The following is a 21,749-nucleotide window of genomic DNA, read 5'->3' on the forward strand; positions in this document are numbered from 1 at the left end:
ATACTTTGCCAACACTCCATTTGACTAATATCACAACTATACAGATGGGTACAAGAGACCTGACTGGATTAGTGGATAAGTAAAGAAAAAGCTTGCCTGGTGCTAGTTTGTATGTAGCGAAATTATGTATTTGCGATGAGGACATAATAGGTTAATTAATTAATATCACAGATGCTGAGGTTATGTTCCGTAGGCTCTTGCTGCCCTTTAATATTTCAGCCAAACAAGAATTCTTTTGTGTGCGAGCTCAGGTAATAAATGTTGGCTTGTTACTTGTTCATGGGAATGCAGTCTTTGCTGATTATGATGATCAAAAAATTATAATGGTTGTAAATCTGGAACTTCCATAAATTGAAGGTCAGGAGCACTAACGCATGAAATTTGCAATTATAATCAATACTGCACAAGCACAATGCACTTAATCTGTCTGAGGACAGTTAATGTAGGTTCGCCATCTTTGCCATTTGTTTGTACTTAGTCTAAATTCCAGATATCATATAAGCAGCTCCTTCTCTTACCTGCTGTAGGCTGCGCTTGGCTTGCAAAGCGGCATTCAGTTTTTCCTCTTGCTTTACTCGCATCTTAATGATTTCATGTAAGAATTTCTCCTTGGCTTCCTTGGTGTCAATTCCATTGTCCAAGGCCTGCCTCAAGTGTTCTAGCTCCACTTCTAATCCACTGTTGTGTGTATCTGTGTGGCCTGGAGTCTCGAATACACCATTAGATGCAACTTGCACCCCGGGTGAGCTCAGGTCTTTTGCTGATGAGCCAGATGAAGTGAAGGAGGGAGAAGAAAGTGAAGACAACGATGATGTGACTGTAGGAGGGAAAATACATTCGCATTAAAATACGTACTTATAAATAGAAAGCTTACTTGCTGATGTGAGCTCTTTAGAATTTTCCTGTGCAGTCACACCAGTTGCAAGAAAAAACTTTAAATTCCTCTCCTCACAGGTCCCTTTTGTCAAGCAATTACTTTACTTCTCTCCTGTACTCCTGAAACTACTGGTTTATTCTAGGATACAGTTCAGTGGGTGCTAATCATTTGCTGGTACGTTGATCATGTGATTATTTGTTGTGTGGCAGTCTAAACAATTAGGGGAGGTCTCAATGAAGGCCAAACCTGCCTTCATACAATGTCCGTGCATACACACTTTCTGACACGAGTCGGTGGACGGCTATCTCACGTGAGAACTCTGGCTGATTTTCCTCTCCTTGGTCCAATGTGACTGATGCCTACTTAGGTGCTGCTGCTTCAGTTGAGACTGGGTAACACAGCATAAATCTGGCAGGTAAGATCTGGATTGGGGGGTCACTTCCACATTGGCTGTCGGATGACATTCTCAAGTGGTATAACTTAATTTTTCTTTGATCGGAGAAGCCTTGACTCTGAAGTTAAACTGTGGGATACTCATCTGGAATTTGTCCCTGCTATTTTAAACAGGAAATTAATTGCTTGCCATAAATGAATTTCCACTGTGCTAAACTAGCAGAGAGCGCAATTTCAGTTATACATTATTATCCCATGATGTAACCTCCAATACTTTTGTTTCTACATGTTGTTCCATTTTGGACCTTGAAATCAAAAGCACATTTTCTAAATTTGCGATGACACCAATTTGGGGGTATAGTTAATACTGAGGAGGACTGCAACAAATTACAGGGGTCATTAGTAAGCTTACAGAATGGACAGATAATTGACTAATGAAATTCAACACAGATAAATGTGAGATCATACATTTTGGTAGGAAGCATAGGGAGGTCACATTACTTGGAAGACCCAAGTCCAGGTTGGGTAGAGGAAAAAAGGAATCTGGCCAATCGCTAAAATTGTGCCACATGTTAGCAAGACTATAAAAAAAGCAAACCAAGCACTAGGCTTTATTTATGCAGGGACAGGATTGAAAAGTAGGGAAGTTATGCTAAACCTGTATCGAACATTGGTTAAATCACACTAACAGTACTGCCTGTAGTTCTGGTCACCATAGTATAAAAAAGGACACAGAGGCACTGGAAGGGGTGCAGAGAAGATTTACAAAGGTGCATGGGTTTACATACCAGGAAAGGATTGACAGTCTGGGTCTCTTTTTTTCTTGGAAAAACGTTGAGGGGTGACCTAATAGAGGTTTTTTGAAATTATGAAAGGTTTTGATAAAGTGGATACAGAATGTCTCCTCTTTTGGGGAAGAGTGTAACCAGAGGCCATCAATTTAGGATGGTCACCAAGAAATCCAACAGGGAATTCTGAAGAAATTCTTTAACTAAAGAGCGGAACTCGCTACTACAGGGAAGGGTTGAAGCGATTAATATAGGTGAATTTAAGGGGAAGCTAAACAAGCATTTGTGGGAGAAAAGAATAGATGATTTTGATGGCAGATTTAGATGATAAAAGATGTGAGGAGGTTCGAGTGGAGCATAAATACCAGCACGGGCTGATTGGGCTGAATGGTCTGTTTCTGTCCTATGTAATTACTCAAAAGAGCATGCCTGGAGAGGCACGGACTGGAAGTAAGGAATGTAAACCAATCACCTTAGCATATGACTCAAGCGCTGTTTTAATGGTCTGGAAGCAGGCCACTCGTCTGCCTTTTCAATAGGGATGATGTGGGGTGAGAGGGTTGAATTTAAGATATCTGTGCGAATTGAACTTACATCCTTCTCTGCTCTCAACCTCTACCTCAGCGTCTGAATCTTTGTCTTCCGAAGGAAACACGGCAGCAAGCTGAGCAGCTGTTTCCTGTTCTAGCTGTGATTCTGCAGTTGCCCTCCTTTTCCGAGGTCTGTTAGCTTCGCTTGGAGTCGCGATGTTCTGTGTGACTGCGGTGGCTGACGGTGACTGTCGTCCATTCCGCTGCTGGGGCAGTGGTGTCAGAGCTACGTTTGGTGCCACTGAACCTTCGTAACTTTTGTATGCATAGAAACTATGGAGAGGGCACAAAGCAAAATCATTCAATTTTTAACCCTCAAAAGATTACGACAACAATATATATCTGTTCTCAAAATTAAAAACAATTCCCATCCTTTATTCCGCCTTGTGAATTTTCTTCTCGTCTTTCGTGTTAGTAAAACTTGAGACTCATGGCATGAATTTTTGATCTATGGTCAGGAGCCAAGTCGGGATAACTTCCGGGTTATGACACCGCATGGCAGTGGCCTGACACACGCTTCGAGTTTTGATTGAAAGGCCAATTAATGGCCAGAAGGCAGCTCGCTGTTCGATTAAGGGTGGCGGGAAGGGGAGGGATGAGGTTCTGGATGTTGGAGGGCCAATAGGAGGCCCTGCAACACTGAAGGTGGTCCAGTCTGTGATTGCAGCAAAGGGAGAGAGAGAGGGCACCTCAAGCATTTATAAAATCTTGCAACATTAAAAATGGTCACAGCAGCCAGGCCGTCCTCATGGAGGGGACACCCTCCACAGGATAACCTGTGGCCATTTTTATGTCAGCTGCCGGGGGTTGGGAGGATGTTTAAATAGTAGAATGAAACGCTGGCCCTCCCAGTCTCCTGCCAGGAGGTTGCCTCCTTTCTCTGTTGAGTGGGCATGGGGGAGGGGCCTTACTAAGCTTCTTAATTGGTTCAAGCGGCTACCCGCTGTTTGGGGGCAGGTGGCCCTCTCACCCCCGACCCATCCTCCTGGAAAATGATGTGGAGGCGGGACTTTTTGGCAAACCATCATGCCAACCAGTGGTGGGAAATTCCGGGCACACCTATCTCCAGTCCTGTTTCTGGAGCCAACTAAAAATTCTTAAAGCTGCGGAAGAAATGGGAAGGGGATTGCTTCTCCCTGAAATGGGTTCCTTTGGCTGCTTGTATGTGTTCTATAATGTTCTAACAAGCACCAAGACGATAAGAACTTGTACTTATCTAGCACCTTAAACAGGGGAAAAATGCTCCAACGTGCTTTACGGCAGTGTTATGAAACAAATTTGATACTGATCCACATAAGATGATATTAAGACAAATGACTAAAAGTTTGGTCAAAGGTGTAGGTTTTGTGGACCATCTTAGAGGAAGAAAGAATGGTAGCAAGGTGAAAAAGTTTGGGGAGGATATTCCAGAAGTTAGGGCCTGGGCAGTCGAAGGAACTGCTGCCAATGGTTGAGCAATGAAAATCAGGAATTCACAAGAGGGCAGAATTGGAATGATCTCAAAGGGCTATGTGGCAGGAGGAGGTTATAGAGATAGGAAAGGATGAGGTCTGGGGCAAGTTGGGATATGGGAAGCTGATTTTGGATGAGCTCAAGTTTACCAAGGGTACAAGGTGCAAGACTGGCCAGAACAGAATTGGAATGCTTAAGTCTATAGACAGCAAAGATTGCAATCGAAGATGTAGATGGCAGCATAAACAATCCTTATCAGGACCTGCAATTTTGGAACAATAAACCATGATGATGACCTGGTCAAGCTATTGGAAGTCAGCGCCCAATTAGTTCTCTTCCCTCTCTCTCAAGGACTACTAGCATGAAGAGAAGGACATTTACCCTCACTCCTACATTACAACAGTGATTACAGTTCAAAAGTACATCATTGGCTGAGGCATCAGGTAGTCATGAGAAGTTCTATAGGAATGCAGGTAAGTTTTTTTCCCAAAAACTCAGGATGAAATCTTGTCTACTTAGTCCCATTTTTGTGTCAGGAACCTGATTTCCTAATGAGCAGACTTTGCCAAGGCTTTTTCCCAGATCAATAGTATAAGCATCCCACCTCCAGACTCCACTAAGGAAGGGCATGGGATGATGCATCCATTCTACAAAGCAAGGATTTCACATTAAAGGGACCACACCATGGGTTACAAGGGCTCACCAACAGTTGGATTTTTGAGGCTGCAACATCCACAGGAATGGAGAAGAGAGCTGGAGAACTGAAAGTGAGTGAACTGCTAGACTGGTGAAGAGCCTTCCAAAAAGCTGGCAATCACATGTCAAGCAGTGAAAGCACTCCCTGAAAGAAGAAGTGCTTTGAATAGAAGTCTCTCAATGGTCATGGCTGGAGCTCTTCAGTGTAACTGATTGAAGCCATCATAGCTTGTCAGTTGCACTGAAGAGGTTCTTCCCACTGTGTACGCGTCTTGGTGGCCCTGGCGAGGTGCAGACACAGCATGGAAGCCATGAGCTGTTGGGAAAGAAGGGATTCATGGTTGAATAAGGTTCTTAATGCTTTTTAATCACTTCAATTGCTTTCCTGCCAGACCTACAGGGGTTCCCCAGCTTCAATACCTGCCCCGAGGAAAACCGGAAGCAAGTGGTTTTACGTCGGGCTCCTAACCCAAAGTCATTTTCCAGGAGTTTCCAACCCACGCACACATACTAGAACCTGCCTCCACATAGCTGAGAAATTCTGTCCCAGATTTAATCTGGGTCTTCCAGTTGTAAGTCCAGCTCACCGTCAGCTCATTTTAAAGAAAAATATTAACAGCCCCAATTTCCTTTTGCACACAAGGAGATATTTCATTTGTTTGCCATGTAAAGCAAAGTGTTAAAGAATGGATTCCTGACATACTCATGTAAATTTTTGCTAAGGTCAGCACAGAAGCGGCTCTCCCATGAGCAGAAACAGAATCTGTACCTGTCTCGGGCCAGTGCAGGAAGGTGAGTCAAGGTTTCTTTTTCACTTGTTGAAATGGTTGGTGACCAGGGCCTGAAGGCGGAGAGTCTTTGTTGAGAATGTGCACAACTGCTACTTAGAACGTTCTAGACAAAAAAAAAATATTTATTTTCTTCATTCAGCAGAAAACTTTCTTTCTAATTGTTCTGCAATAGCTCTTTTCATACTTGATGCCCTTTGTAGCTTTTCTTCTCTTCCTACATTTTCCCTTATCTCTCCTGTTATAAAGGTAATTCATTGGGGAATTGTTCCAAAGGTGCTGACAGGCCTTAGTACAATTCCTAAGTAACCACCCTTGGCACCACAGCCAAGTAGGACAGGCACACACACCACACACACAAAACACATATTCACAGACACAAACACACAAAACTTGAATAAGTTTTTGTCTCACTAGTCCAAAGGTGCTGATGCCAATTGAAGTGTACTTGGCATTGCCCTGGCTGAGATGAGCTAACTCAGCATAGATCAAAACTTGGATCTGGCCAACTCCCAGTCTGTATGGATCAGTGCCATACCTGATGGTATCCAGTGAACCACTTGGGGCATGGGGGAGTGCATTTTACATTGCATGTTTCTAATGAGAAAGCAGTCTTAACACAAATTGATCAGAGGAAGCCTAGAACATTCACACTGTGAACAAAATAATGGAACTTCATCCAATGACTAAAATAAAACTTTCCCCACATTGTTTCTTCTTTTAAGAGCACCACCACCACCCCCAATTTCCCCAGGGTGTTTCCAGATCCTCGTCTCTCAGATGGAGCACTCTATGTCAAGCATCCAGCAGCCACAATTCCATCTTCAATTCTGCTGAACTTCAATCTGCATTACAGATTTTTTTTTCCCGACAATCACTAAAGCGATGTCAAAGTAAGGCAAAACAAAGTGCACAAATCCAATGTTGGATCCTTCTTTCATAACAGTAATAACATCCATTCATTCCTCAGAGGTTGAAACATAGATAAGCACTTCTCCCTTTCTCCTTCCCAACGAAATGATTGGTTTGACTTATTGCTGAATGATGTACCTTAGTGCTAGATGGTGAGGAAAAGGACCGCCACCATTCAGGCGGTTTCTCCTTCTCGGTTGCAGCCGGAGATTCTGAAGTGATTTCATCTTGCTTGAACTTTTTAAACACAGTTTGGTCAAAAGGCACCTAAACAGAAGGAAGAGAAAGAATAAAGTTAGGATTTTTTTTGGTGATATTTAATGCACAGTTAAAACATGAAAGGGTAAATATCATTCAAGAACACTGAAAACAAAATTAGATAAGTGTTTGTTCAGAAAGTTTCTTTGAGGGAGGGTGGAATTTTTGCAATGCTAAATGTACGGACGAATGTCGGAGAAAATTTGGGAGGCTGTATTCCCAAAGCGCTGCTCGCTGGAAAACTTTGAGAGTTTTAGTGACATTTCTGAAACACATTGAAAACTAATCTGCTTCTTAAAAAGTACTTTAAGAGGGTACTATAAAAGAGAAGTGGCAGTAGGTTTTTGTTTCTTTGTAAGATACACTATGATGATACAAAATATTGGAACACCAATGTGCTGCATCACAATGGAACAGAACACACAGCCCCGGAAGTTCCCCAAAAGTGAGCCTGGGCCTCTCTCCTGTACCTCCTTGCGCTCAACTGTGCAGAAGCCATGGGACAATTCACTGATGGCGAGTGAAAGATCAGGGAAAGGACGGAAAGGAGGACTCTCTCAATAGTCCAGTTGGTAACTGCACTATAGATCATTTAATTTTTATTGGGACAGCAAAGGCGGCACTGCAATTTGCTATAATATCCCGAGATTAAGACAGGAAAGACACTAATCAGTCAGGATCTGTCCTGGTGACATTTACCCACTGGTAAATGTGCCTATTGGTAATTGGGTGAAATAATGAAAGAAACCAACATTAATAATGCTGCATGTGTGACTGAAAGGAAACTTAATGCAATAGGCTTTCAAAGTTCCGACATTGTTACCAATACCTTATGCCTCAGAAATAAAAGAGGCAATCTATGGCACTGTGCGTTTACTGTGCAAGTAATAAAACATTCTTGGTCATTAAGGGGCTAAATTAAAACAAAGAATTGACTTTTACAGGGACAGCAGAAGTCCCACCACAGGGGCTGAAAGCAGGAGATGACCTCGCTTCGGCTGGCAGTGAACTAGGGGAGGCATATTTCCGAGGGTGGAGAATTAAGTGGTTGCTCCTCAGAGCTGCCAGCCCAATCAGAGGGCTAGCAGCTCAGCGTTGCTGAGGCTGCAGCGAGAGGGCACCTCAATCACCGGTGCCCTCGAAGAGGGGTAAGTGGGGTTTGGGGACAGCCAGGCCAGGCAGGTAGGCAGGCCCCAGTTATCAGGGTGAGAATTTTGTGGTGTATAAGTGGTGCCATGGAATGCCAAAAAGTAGCCCCCCCATGCCCCAGAGCCTGCTGGGAGGCCACCAGGTTTCACTTGGTAGTCTCTTGATGTGACAGCATCCCCCGCCCCCCCAATATGGGTAAAATGCTCAAGGAGGCAGGAAGTGGCCCTTAATTGGTCACATAATGGGCTCCTGGCAGGCGGCAAATCTGTTAACCTTCCTGTTGCTGGCAAAAGGGCTTGGCGGTGAGAAGATGTTGGGCACTCCCTCCATTGCCTTCCCATGTCATTTTGCCAATCTTCCTGCATCGCAGCCTATTGCCAAAGGGCTGGTAGAATTCCAGCAAAGATTCTATTGAGTTGGATGTTGCTCCTCATGCAATGTTCAGGAATTACAACAAACAACTCCTTGCAAAACAGGGGCCTTTCAGATAAAACTGCACATTTCTCTCTTCCCAGACCACAATAAAAATGCAACATTAATTTATTCAGCAGTTACAAAAAACTTGAAAAGAGCTGTACAATTAAGCCAAATATACTGTAATAGATGGGGTGGAGAGGATGGGGTGAGTGAGGAGGATGGGCAGGAGGATGATGTGACTCCACACTCGACCAAAGAAGTGAAACAGTGTACAGCGTTGTTTCCTCCCTATGAAAGTCAACTTGTCAACTGATTTCAGAGCCTGCAGCTGTAGTATATGTTGGGTGTCTTGCCAAATTTTGCTTTGTCTACCATGTGAACTGCATGACATGGCATGTAAATTACCCTGATCGAATGCAGAGCCTCCAGCTTGCACAGTGTTGATCAACAACAGGACCCTGTCTGGAACAGCAGTGATGATAACACCAGTTAGGTATTTGGCAAATGCCCTTCCATTTCTGAAAACCTCTCAGTTGGGGGTTCCAGCATTAAAACCACAACAGGTGATAATGCCAAAGGGAGGCCGTTATTTTTCTGTCAGCACACAGAACATTTTGTTCGGACAAGACATCAATTTCAGGCTCACAGTCAACACTGGAAAAACTGCTAGAACACGGCCTCTTTTGTGGGTCAAGTGTGAAACAGACATGGTGGGCCAAAAATCTTAAGTGTTCTGCGATAAGTAACCCTTTGAGGACGTGAGCAGCATTTCTGATCACATTTTTAAAATAATTCAGGGACTAATTAACTGCGAAATCTTCAAATGTCCTACATTTATTTAATAATCAAATTTTAATAAGTCATTATGATAGAACAAATCTACACACTCGAAAAGTGGTTCCTTTTATCTACTAACAACAACTTATTTATAAGCTGTTTTCATGTAATACAATTAACCAGAACTGCATTGGAATAGTGAGATCCAGGAGACAACAAAGGCATAATTGGGGATTTTATTAATTGCCATGGGGTAAAGTTGAGTGATGTTATGGAGGTGGAAATTGGCGATCTAAGTGATGACACGAATATGTGGTGGGAATCTCATCCAGGGGTCAAATATAACACCAAAGGTTGCAAACAGATTGATTTGGTCTCAGACTGTTGCCAGGGCCAGGGATATAGTTGGCAGCTAGGGAACGGAGTTTGGAGCAGGGACCAAAGACAATTGCTTCGGTTTTCCCAATATTTAATTGGAGGAAATTTCTGCTCATCCAGTACTAGATGTCAGATGAGCAGTCTGGTAATTTAGCAACAGTAGTCAAGGGAGGTAATGATAAAATAGAGCTGGGTATCATCAATGTACATGTAAAAACTAATGCTGTGCTTTTGGATGATGTCGCCGCAGGGCAGCATCTAGGTGAGAAATGGGAGGGGGCCAGAGATAGATCCTTGGAGAACACCAGAGATAACAGTGGAGGAGCAGGGAGAGTCCCAGCCAGCTGGATGACATTGGGGAGCACTGGAAGGGGATGGTGTGGTCAACCATGTCAAAGGCTGCACACAGGTTGAGAAGGATGAAGAGGGATAGTTTACTTTTGTTACAGTCACAAAGGGTGTAATTTGTGACTTTGAAAAGATGATTTCGGTATTGTGGCAGGGGTAAAAAGCTGATTGGAAGGACCTGTTTGAAGGGATTCAAACATGGGAGTTCCGGGAAAGACGTGCACAGATTTGGAAGGCAAAAACACATGTACCAGGACTTTGGAGAGGAAAGGGAAGTTTAAGATGGGGTTGCCGTTTGCAAGGGCAGTGGGGTCAAGGGGCTTTTTTTGAGGAGAGGTAATTAACCCTACTGTTTATGGTATACCAAAAACTTATAGCTTACTCACTAGTACTGTTTTTTAAAATTCATTCTTGGGATGGAAGCATTGCTGGCTAGGCCAGCTTTTGCTGCTATTAACCAGATACCCTGAGAAGTTGGTAAAACTATGTGACTTGTTAGGTCACTTCGGACAGTTAAGAGTCCACCATGTGGGCTTGGGACCAGATTCACATTTAGGTCAGATGAACTTGACCCCTCTAAATGATCAGACTGGTCATCTGACATCCAGTGAATGAGCAGAAATTTCCTCCAATTAAATATTGTGAAGACTGAAGCCATTGTTTTTGGTTCCCGGCCTACGCTCCATTTCCTAGCTACTGACTCCATTCCTCTCTCTCTCTCTCTCTGGCAACAGTGTGAGATTAAACCACTTTGTTCGCAACCTTGGTGTCACATTTGACCCTGAGGTTACATTTCAAAAGGATGGTAAACCAGTCGAGATTTTACGACAATTGGCAGCTCCATGGTCACTTTTTATTTCCAGATTCTTTAAAAAAAAAGTGGTTTCAAGTTCTCAAGATGCCCCGATAGGATTTCAACATAAATATCATCTGGACTGTTAATCCAAAACAAGCAACATATACAACTATACAACTTAAGACACAATGGCCGGAATTTCCCAGCCCCACCATGGCAGGGCCATTGAAATCTCCATTCACATCAGTGCGACTGGAAGAACCCGCTGGCATGAAGGGCTGGAAAATTCTGGCCAATGTTTTGTCACAGGTATCTATGTTCTGCAAACTGGGTAAGTTATATATTGCAGAGAAGGGCGTCACTGGCTAGACCATCCCTAATTGCGCTTGTTCAGAGTCACGTGTAGACCAGACTAGGTAAGGACGGCAGATATCCTTCCCTAAAGGACATTGGTGAACCAGTTGGGTTTTTACGACAATTGGCAATGGTTTCATCATTAGACTTTTAATTCCTGAACTTTGTTGAATTCAAATTCCACTGTCTACCAGAGCATTACCCTAGGTCTCTGCGTTATCAATCAATCACTATACTACTGCCTCCTCCAGGCAGTACTCATCTGTCCAGATTTGTAGTAAATATTCTAGCTGCATAGTTGCATGCTTCCACATGGGCACAGACTGCCATGCCAGAGTGGATTCTGGAATTTCAAGGAATGGAAGGCTGCGAAGAGTGAAAGAGTACACATAGGTTATAACCACTCTTGACAATAGCTACAAAAGATTCCAAATGCCAAGAGCATCTGCTATATACAGTAATGGTTAATGAGTAAAAAGTTTGTGTTTTCATTACACGCTAATCTGAGCATGCCTCAACTTTAATTTCCAAATTCCAGTCACTGAAATTATGGAAAACACATTCTAAAGAATACACCTACATTTCCCAGGATATTTGAAATGATTACAGCTAGTTTCAATGAAAATAGCCAAGTTTGGGATGATTTGAAGTTTTGGCCTATTACTAGACACACCTCTATCCTACTGCAAAGTTATACAGGATATTTAGGAATCACAAAGGGGCAATTAGCTCCTCCTAGCTCGTAATTCTGCATTTTTAATAAACTACTCAATAAGAACCATTGAAAATAATTAATACTGAAGAAATTATTGAGGCACCACCTTTATTATGGGAAGGAAGCTTGGAGAATCTTTCATCACTAACAAACTTCGCAAAGATGTTTTGCAAAGCAGTAGGGCAAACTGCATCATGTTGCTATGTTTGGGAAGCAAACAATTAAGGTATGCGAAACACTCTTGAACAATGATAGTTCCTCTTTAAATTGAATTGAATTGATGATAAACAAATCAGATTTCTTTGAGGTAGGACATTTTTTGACTCAGGAGGTGAGAAGGAGGAAAAGAGAAAGTGCTATGCACCAAACAATGAAAACAGTCATTCTGTCTCAATACTCCACTTGAGGTACTACTCATCAGAATAAGTTTCGTCAACTCAAAAACCAGAAGACCAGAGAATTAACGGTTCTGTGCTATTGCAGTTCATTGGCATGCATTGTTTTAGAGTTGCTTTGTAAGTGGCATTTCTGAAAATGCTTTCAGATGAAAGGATTTGTTGTGCGAGTGCACTGAGCCAAATCTGACCCAGCATAAAGGCTATTATTATAGTGTGGAGGAACAACTGAGGGTCCCTAGCAGAATCAGTGACCCATGTATTGCAGGGTTAGTGGCTCACCCTCCCTTTTTCTTTCTCCAAAATGTTCAGCTCATAGCTGAAAAAATTCTACTCACCAAAGGCAACTTGTTTACAAGATTGAAAAATAAGACAAACTGCCTGCTTTTCAATTAACCTTGGATTCTTCCCTTTTCATTTTGTTTCCTCTCTTCCCTGGCCATACCATTCGCTGTGATCCTCTGCAGGATTTTTCACACCACTCAACATCCCACTAACTCTAAAAATATTCTCCATTCCTCTTTAGCATTCTTTTGCTTGGGTTAAAGTTCAAGTCACAGTTTGTGCTGAATGCAAAGTTGACTCGCTCAAGCTTAAAAGGGCCATTGTCACTGGGAGGCTGTCGTGCAAGACACTTTTCAAGGCCTGTAGACAGAGAATTGTACAATGAAATCATCTGTGATGTGACAACATACTCGTTTCTGCCCAAAGATTTAAAACTTAAATTAAAAAGTTGAGTGGATACTGAATTTAGTTCAGGGTAGTAATGTTTGCAGATTCTGGTGGCTTCAGGAATTTCGCACATTTGAAAACTCCAAACCCTATTACTTGCATAACAGGCATTAATTTTATGAGCATTTTTGAATTAAAGACTAAACATTGAGAACTGAATCTTTTGTGGGCACAGATCATAAACTCATTGTGACCAACCACCTCAAAAAGTGACAAAGAAATGCCAAGTACTGGCCTCTCTCCCTCCAAAGGGAGTTCAGTGGGCCTTCCACTGCTGTGCCACAGATTACCACCACTCCTCCTCAGGCAGTGCCCAGGTTCAGCAATAGTAGCAATGGAAGGCAGAGATATAGGCTGCTTGCTAGTTGAGCCTTGTTTACAGCACCATTTACGAATGGTCAGACTGTGAAGAAGCAGCCAGGTCTTTCTTGCCAGACTGGGGAGAAGGAAACATGAAGTTGGACAGGGATACAACAGCAGGCCTCCCCCAATCCAAAGGTTCAACTAAATTTTGCATGATGGCATCTGATTTGGGGTGTTATCGTGTCGGGAAATTCAGGTCTTATAGTCTGGGTTTACACGTAAATTATGGCTCATTAAGTGAGATATGCAGGAGGTTGTCACCGCCACTGGAACCCTAGTCCAGCAGGAGCCCCCACCTCTAAGAGAACAAGACAGAACATTTCCAGAAAACCTACAGAGCCACAGGACTATTTACAACATTTTTGGAAAAAGTACTAAATTTAATTATGTAACAAAATGTCGCAAGAAATGCTACTGAATCCTCAAAAGATTAAAGCTGTACTTTCAGAATTCAGATTGAACTCTGCATAATAATCTTTTCAAAATATCCTTGGCTGAAAGTGTCATCGCTCCTCAGTGTAAATACAATCATGCACTTGACTCTATCTAGCAGTGTGTTAAAAGCCTGGATCTTTATGACAAGGCTTTGATATTGTAAATATGAATACTCAATCAAGTACTTAAACCTTAACCACAGGGCTCCAATTCAATTTATCCATGAGTGGAAAATGTTTGTCAATGCTTATAATTATAAAAAATTCTAGCATTTTTATTTTTGAGTATCATTGCCTCTTTGAATATTGTGTATTAATGAGGCAGCTGAGCTACAAAGCACTTATTCTTTGTAAATGTACATAGAGCTTTTAGTTTTAAGTAATCCAAACACAATGCTAAAATAACGACTGGTAAAAAGTTTGCTAAGTCTGATACCACATAGAAAAACATACTGAAGGGAAATGGAAAGTTCACTTCCAAGACAGTCAGCAAGTATTAAAGGGTGAGTTACTTTCCCTTTGGAGAAGGATAGTGAGCTAGCATGATTATAACAGAAGCTTGGAATAGCCGTTACCATAACAACATCACCATATTAGGCCAGTCAAAAATGACAGTTACTAGTAAGGCTGTTGCAGTCTTTTTATCATTTCAAAAGTTCAATTTTCTTCTTGACTGTAGGGTTAAATGTCTGCGGGACTTGACCTGATTGCTTTCTGCAACTTCAGTGGAAGATCCACAGAAACCTCTGTAGCAGCAGTGTAAACAGTCTTTATGCTGTTTCTCCAGGGTTTTGTGGATCTCCTGTCAAAGTCACAAGAGTAAGAAAGATGACCTGGGACTTCCCCAGCCATGATATTAGCAGATTTTAAAGGGGCAGCTTTTGGCAGTATTCTCGCCTCTATGTAAAATGGTTTAAGCCCATCCCAGGTTCTGAACAATAATAAAGGCTCACTCTTCACTGCACTTTTTAGGCGGTGTGGCAGGTGATTTCTTCGATGAAACGTTACAGTGAGACTCAGCCTCCCTGCTAATATGGGTGCAAAAGATCCCAAAACAGAAGAGTTCTCCTAAAGTCCTAGATAACATTTATCTCTTAATCATTACAAAACATCAGTTAATTATCAGATTTGCTGTTTAGGTTCTTACTGTGCACAAATTAGGAACTATACTTTTAGAACAATTTATTAGGAACTATACTTTTGGAACAATTTATTGGCTGTGAAGAGCTTTGGAACAGCCTGAGCACAGGAAATGTCCGACATAAATAGGAGTTCTTTCTTAATCGAACTCTGGGCCGGGATTTTTCAGATGGCGGCGTTTCCCATCCACACTGTTGCTGATACTGGCTGCCCAGCAGTTCCAACCCTCCCTCAGGAAGAAGTCCAAACTCGGAGAGCTGTTGGCAAATCTGATTGGCCAGTAGCTCTCTAGGCCCAGCAGTGCCAGAAGCTGCAGTGGACAGGGCTGGAACTACAACAATCCCCAGAGGCAAAGTCCTGGTTATCCAGGACCAGGTGGGTTTTTGGGGTCTCAGGGAAGGGAGGGGAAGTGAGGCCTGGGTGGTGGGCAGAGTGGGGTAGGGGTGTCGGTGGAGAGGCCAGGGAGCGTGGAGGAGGAAGCACCCGCAGGGGCCGGACCTTTTAGGGGGGGGGGGCCCAATGTTAAAAGGAGGCCATTGATGGAGTGCCCTCCTGTTCCTGCCAGAAGCCTGGGCGGGGTCACTTTTCAGGCTTCCTCTGCCCCTGAACTCCTCCCATCAGCCTTGAGGTTGGGGTGGGCTAGAGCCCAGTGGGAAGGCCATCCAAAAAATCTTACGGCCACCCCCTCCCCCATCCTGCTGGCAAACCCACTGGCGGGAGAACATAACATTCTGCCTCTGGAAATATACTAGGGCTGAAATTCTGCAGGGTTTGCATCCCCCGCTATAACCCATAACCTTTCTCCAATCTATCTGAGGATTATTTGCTGGTCTCTCACTGGAGCTGCTGTGAGAGACTAGTATGATAGCCATGGAATTTCAGCTCTATTGTGTTTATTCCATGGGAGTAATCGATCCCTAGAGATCCACCTTGTTGTTCAAATTAATTCTACAACAGTGAGCATAACTGGCAAACAAAGTTAACATCGGTTTTGTTTTTCACTAGTGAGAACTGTCTCTCTAGAAGGCAATGAAGATACTGTAGATTCCTACTAGTAGGAAAGAATGAAATTGACAGAGTGCCCATATTCATAAACAGAGGATGGAATCTTGTGCAGCCCATGGTGAGTTTGGTGGCAGGGGGCATTTAATTGGGTGGGCGGGTGGGGTCCCTGCCATCTTCCCACCTCCGCCCCAATTAAGTTCATAGTGAGAATGTCTTCCCGCCCCATTGCCAATTGAAGCCCTTAACTGGGCAATTAAGGGTCCCATTCTGCTGCCACTGGTATTAACTCAGCGGTGGGCAGGGGGCTTGTCATGTGTGTGTTTGCCTGTGGGCTCCCTGGGGGGGGTCCTTCAGTGCCTGATTGAGGGACCAGCAAAGGGGGACGGAGCTGCTGAAAGCCAGCCCCCTGCCCTTGCTACCAAACCCGTCCTTCACAACCTTCTTCCTGCCATCACTTACCCATGCCTGGTTCCCTCCTCAATCCAAGACCTTGGGTGGCTGTAGTACCACAGCAGCTACTGCCTCCCCAGTGACACTGCTGAGTACAGAAGAGCTGCCGGCCTCTGACTGACCAGCAACTCCTGGGGGAAGGCCCTCCTCTTGCCGGCTAGAGGCCCAAGTAACACAAAGTGTAGTGAGCCTTCGCGAAGGGAGGGGGCACGGGGCTCTCGCGGTTTTCCAGCCATCGGCCTGACCTGTGTCGCCTCCACAAAATTCGGTCCAGAGAGTGGATCAATCTAGAAATCAGTGGTCACACAATCCCTTTAGTGGCAGTGGGATTTTTAGATTTGCTATCCAAAGGGTGTGTGATTTTTAAAAAGAAAATCCTCATCAAGATTGGGAGACATAGGAATATAGTAATAAAAGTAGGCCTTTCAATCCCCTGAACTGTTCAGCCATTCATTTAGGACCGATCTGCACTCCAACCCGCCTTTGAACCATATCCCTTGATACCCTTACCCAACAAAAACTATCGAACGCTTGTCTTGAAAATTTCACTTCACCCAGCATGTACAGCCTTTAGTGGGGGGAAGAAGAGGGTTCCAGGTTTTCACTGCCTCTGTGTAAACAAAGGGTTTCCTGATCTTACTCCTAAAAGGCCCAGCTCTCATTTTAAAATTATGTTCCCTTGTTCTGGACTCCCCCACCAGAGGAAATAAGTTTCTCTATATCAAGCCTATGAAATCCCTTATACAAGAAAAAGGCATCGTAGATGCTGGAAATCTAAGATAAAAATCAAAAATACTGGAAATACTCAGCAGGCCGGGCAACATCTGTGGAGTTAGAAACAGATTTAACTTTTCAGCTCAGTGATCCTTTGTCAGAACAGTTCTGTTTCTCGTTTCACAAATGGTACCAGACCCACTAAATATTTCCAGCATTTTCTGTTTTTCTATCAAATTGCTTTATCATTTTAAAGGTTATTATTAGATCACCTTCGGTTTTCTAAATTCAAAGGATGTCAGTATCAGCTAAGATGATTTTGCACTTTGTATACATTTTAAAAGAGAGATTCTCTAACTCGCACACTTCATCAAGGAGTGTTTGACACAGAGACGGAGTGTGAAAATGGAAGTCATTTTTACCATTATGAAATGTCAGTGCCAGGAACTGGGAAAGTATTGTCATAAAATATTTCTATTGACATGACTGGTAATTTTATAGCTCACATGATTATTGTCTACATGGGAAAATCAAAAATGAAAATGCAAAAGACTGAACATTATTGAACATTCAGCAACATTTTTCCAGAGCAATGGATCTTCCACATGTTAAACAATAGCTATAACCCACCATCATCAGCAACATATTAATTTATTAAGTGAAATTCTTCCACTATTTAAAGTTTGCCCTTTTTGCTGATTGCTACAATTTCTTGTCCAAAGTAGCAGGATGTTCCTATTAACCAAGACTTAATCTCTTTTTTATAGCTTCTTCTTTTCAAAAATAATTTTCCATCATGCAACATTTAAAAATATTTTTTGAAATTAAGCTAATTATCACAAAGTACAATCAGCAATGTGCAAAATGTTTTTCACTCATAGCTTTGCATAAAAAACTTACACATATATGTACATCAGCAGCGGGTGAACGCCCACAGCTCTACGTCTCATATTTCCATTCTAGTTTGAGTGGTTAGTCGGGGAAGGGTGGTGCTTCCTTTTCATTTCTGCAGTACAGCTAATGGCTACAAGTTCTGATAATGGTTTTTACTCAAAGTGAAAGCCACAAGAAGTGGCTGTTGTTTATCATTCTGAGACCTCACAGACTAGCTGCTCAGACAGTCTGTGAGAGTGAGGTATGAGTCATACAAAAAAAAACAAAGTACAGTAGAAAGGATGTTCGGCATCTAACTCTGTTGACAAAGTGGGTTCTAATGTCTGAGGCGATGGGTCATAAATACTTTGCAGATTTGACATTTAACCACTGTTGTTTTCCTGCACAGACATAACTGCTCTACTTATTGAGCATCTATGCTCATCACCCTACTGATTTACACAACAATTAGATATTGCTGAAAAGAGAGACTTTTTTTGTCAAAGTTTTTCATCTTGCACTCATCATGACAATTCACAGGGGAAACAACATATTTATATTGTATGAGAAGAGAATGCTGATTGGTTGGCAGAGGCATTGCCATGGAGAATGCACCAGTGGATGGTGACTGACAGTTAGCTGCCAAGCGTGGTTTGAAATTTATACCAGGCAGCTTGACTTTGATTGGTCAAGACATTGCCTTGGGCAATGAACCAGTGAGGCTGTCACTTATTTTGTTTAGCTGAAACAGGCACAATGTGTGTACATGTTCTTTCTGTCTGCAAAGTCCCTGTTCTTTGGTATTTTCTTGCGAATTGTCCTGATGAGTGCAAGACGAAAAACTTTGACAAAAAATTTATTTTTTCAGCAATACTCAAGTTCTGTACTCCTAAACAATTAGATAGTATTCTGTTTAATGTGATAGCTTTCAATCCCCTCATTTAACAAAAAATGAATTTTAAATTACAAGTTCATACAACATTTTCTCATACCCAGCTGCAGAATGTAGTCCACAATATAAAGACACATATACCACAGTTACACACTGAATGGTATTGTAATAACATGATCCACCCAGACCACATAGCTGTGACTATGAGTTTCATACCCAGCAGTTTGTGGCAACAATATAGGAGGTATTTGTTGATTTGAAAAGACTGTGCTGCATGCCATTTCTAATACACAAGTTACAAAGTTCTCCCCACAATTTATCTTTTTAAAATCAACTAGCATTTCCACAACAAAAAATACTAGTATTTTTTGGTCAATCAGGATGTCTAATACTTGCAGAAAACTCATCAACATTCTCCAAAGCAAGATGAGAAATGTACGTAAGCAGAGCTTCTGTCTACTTAATATAAAGAACATATTTTAGCAAGACATTCAGAGAGCTTAAGTGTGAGGGATGCTATATTTGATCACCAGGTCTCTAAAAAGTCTGCCTACCTGCTCCTTAAAAAGGATTCTACAACAACAAAATGCCAATAGAAACATAAAAGAGTGAGTTGAAGTCTCCTGTTGAATTCTGAGAAATTTAGGATGAAAACAAAATACAACTGCACTTGGTACATGTATATTAAAGCTGTGACAAAGAGTAATTTTGGTAAACCTTCTTTACCAATATTTAATGCCCTTGCCGAGCATCCTTTGGAATTAAGTGACTGGTTGTGCCTATCAATGCTCAGAAAAGGCCTGAATATACACCTGTATATCTAGATACAGAGCAGCCAGATGGTGGTGGACAGATGCAGTTCACCACATATCCAGCATTAAATACTATTCAAACTTTAAGTGCAGGATGCTTATAACAAAAAGGTTTATGGATCCAATATGAAAATTGTTCAAACAACATACAATGCAACTAATGATTCCATCTGCCTGTTTACATCTTTCAGATTACTGTTCCAATTGTTTTGTCAGAAACAACACTTTCACACTATTTTTCTGTAAGTCTGCTTTTCTGGCTTGCCTTCTTATTTTCCTGATGGCTTTTAAGCTAGGGCACTAGGGAAGTGTAAGGCACTTTGGGGAATAACTGATGCGCCTGAGTTTTTCCTTGCACTTCCTGTTGATTAAAAAACTAAATGGAATCAGAGCTGGAAAGGAGTTTGTATCATTTTCAGCCAAATGTTAGTTTAAAAACTTCTGCATAGAATGACTTGGGTTTGGTTTTCACTTACAAAGTTTTTAAGAAAACAGTTAAAATGCAGGATTTGAAAGTATAATTGGAAAAACAAATCACGATGATTTAGGTACCCTAACTGGAGCAGCTGGAAGCAAAGTTAGAGACAGCAACTCAGCTAGACCAATGGCATAATCAGTTGCCATTGAATGTGCATCATGCCATGGGAGGAGGGACAGTGGCATATTGGGATTGCTCCACTATGTACCCAATCACAAACAGAAATGGCAGAGGCCTGGCAGCAGGTAGCCCCTTCAGAAGGGAGAAGAATGAATGGTGCAAGGAGCCTTTTAGGTTAGAATTCTACATAGACCAGTAAAGTGCTTGTTTCAATCTCCAGTCGCACTAACTTATGGTTAATGTCAGGAACGGTAGTAATAAGGGTGCTCCAATTTCAGCCGAAATTCCTGATCGCCCCTGTTGCAAGACATGCGGCATGCCTACATGCCCGGACATCAGGTGAAGTCAGAGCCAGGCTCAGCTGTAATACCCCCCTACTTTAATAGCTCACTGACGATCACAATCTACATTCACATATGGAAAATGTCACTTGTATCAGGTGCCAAGGGATGACTAGTACCCAGCAATCCCTAACTCAGCTGATGACAGTGTAGGTTGTGGAAATCTGGAGCTCTGTGGCTCGAAAGGCTGTTGGGGCTAGCTCAATAAAAAAATTCAAAACAGACTGATGGAATTTTCTTTGGCAAGTGTATTAAGGGGTACTGAACCAAGGCAGGTAGATAGAGTCAAGATATCGATGTGCCATGACTTAAATGAATGGTAGAACAGGTTTCAGAGGCTGAAAGGAATAGGAGCAGCATTGGGCCAAAGTATAAAGAAAGTTGGACAGGAAGAAATAAAAAGTAAAAGGGCATTTCTACTTTTCATGTGTATACATTCACAATGTGGCTCTGAAGAAAACAAAGTTATTTTTTAAAAATGGGCCCCCATACTTGCCTTAAATTCAAAGTTGGGAAGCAGAAGTTGTTTACGTTGACCTAGCTGCGACTATTTCATGATTATGTAGTCAAAACTACAACACTGCTGAACTGGATAAATTATTTTTAGGAGATTGTCTGATGATGTTTTGAATTCCTTCACTGACTAGAATGGAATCTGCCACCAGGACATCAGGCATAAGCCTGATGCAGATACAAGAACAGGAATTTTTAATCACATGCTTCTACTGTAATTATACTAAGACGAGGAACTTGGGAATTGGATCCTTTTCAAATATTTCAAATGAGGAAAACATACTTGAGTTTTTTTTTTAAACTGAGAAGGGTGCCTCTTTGACACATAGACTTCCTGGTCCAGTCTGGATCAGCACAAACATGACCTCTCTCCCCTCTGGAAAGCCACTAACTACATTCTCAGACATACCGTAGAGCTCATAACATTCCAGTACTCCATGTTCCAAGAGCACCGGATAGACAAAGCTGTAATGGCTGCGGACCTTCCCAGACACCACAAAACTGCTAGACATACTAAATTTGGTGATGATTTAAGTCATTAAAGGAATCTTGAGGAGCTCATGTTCGTACACCACATCAAAAGCAAGCGGTTGTGCAGCTGAGTGACACCAAGAGCAAAAGAATAACCTACACACATGCACAGCTGCAATAAAGAGGAAATCTTTGCTCTAAGCAATTTTATATATATATGTTATTTATATTTATATATATATATATATATATATATATATATATATATATATAACACCCAAAAGTCTAGAGTAAAAATATAACCTGCTAATTTCTCTCACAAACCTGG

The 21,749-nt window shown here is 42.1% G+C and overlaps 1 protein-coding gene across 1 annotated transcript in view; it reads right to left on the reverse strand.

Moving 5' to 3' along the window:
• LOC144673883 (ski oncogene-like) overlaps positions 1-21,749 on the reverse strand; it is a 187,536-nt gene that overhangs the window by 10,562 nt on the left and 155,225 nt on the right. The window contains exons 2-5 of the mRNA XM_078535519.1: positions 6,635-6,763; positions 5,566-5,690; positions 2,653-2,921; positions 519-817 (exon numbers count right to left, since the gene is read on the reverse strand). Of these exons, the coding sequence (XP_078391645.1) occupies positions 519-817; positions 2,653-2,921; positions 5,566-5,690; positions 6,635-6,763 (822 nt within the window). The remainder of the gene's footprint in view (positions 1-518; positions 818-2,652; positions 2,922-5,565; positions 5,691-6,634; positions 6,764-21,749) is intronic.

The sequence above is a fragment of the Cetorhinus maximus genome, unplaced genomic scaffold (genome assembly GCF_964194155.1).
Source record: "Cetorhinus maximus unplaced genomic scaffold, sCetMax3.hap1.1 HAP1_SCAFFOLD_508, whole genome shotgun sequence".
NCBI classification, from domain to species: domain Eukaryota; kingdom Metazoa; phylum Chordata; class Chondrichthyes; order Lamniformes; family Cetorhinidae; genus Cetorhinus; species Cetorhinus maximus.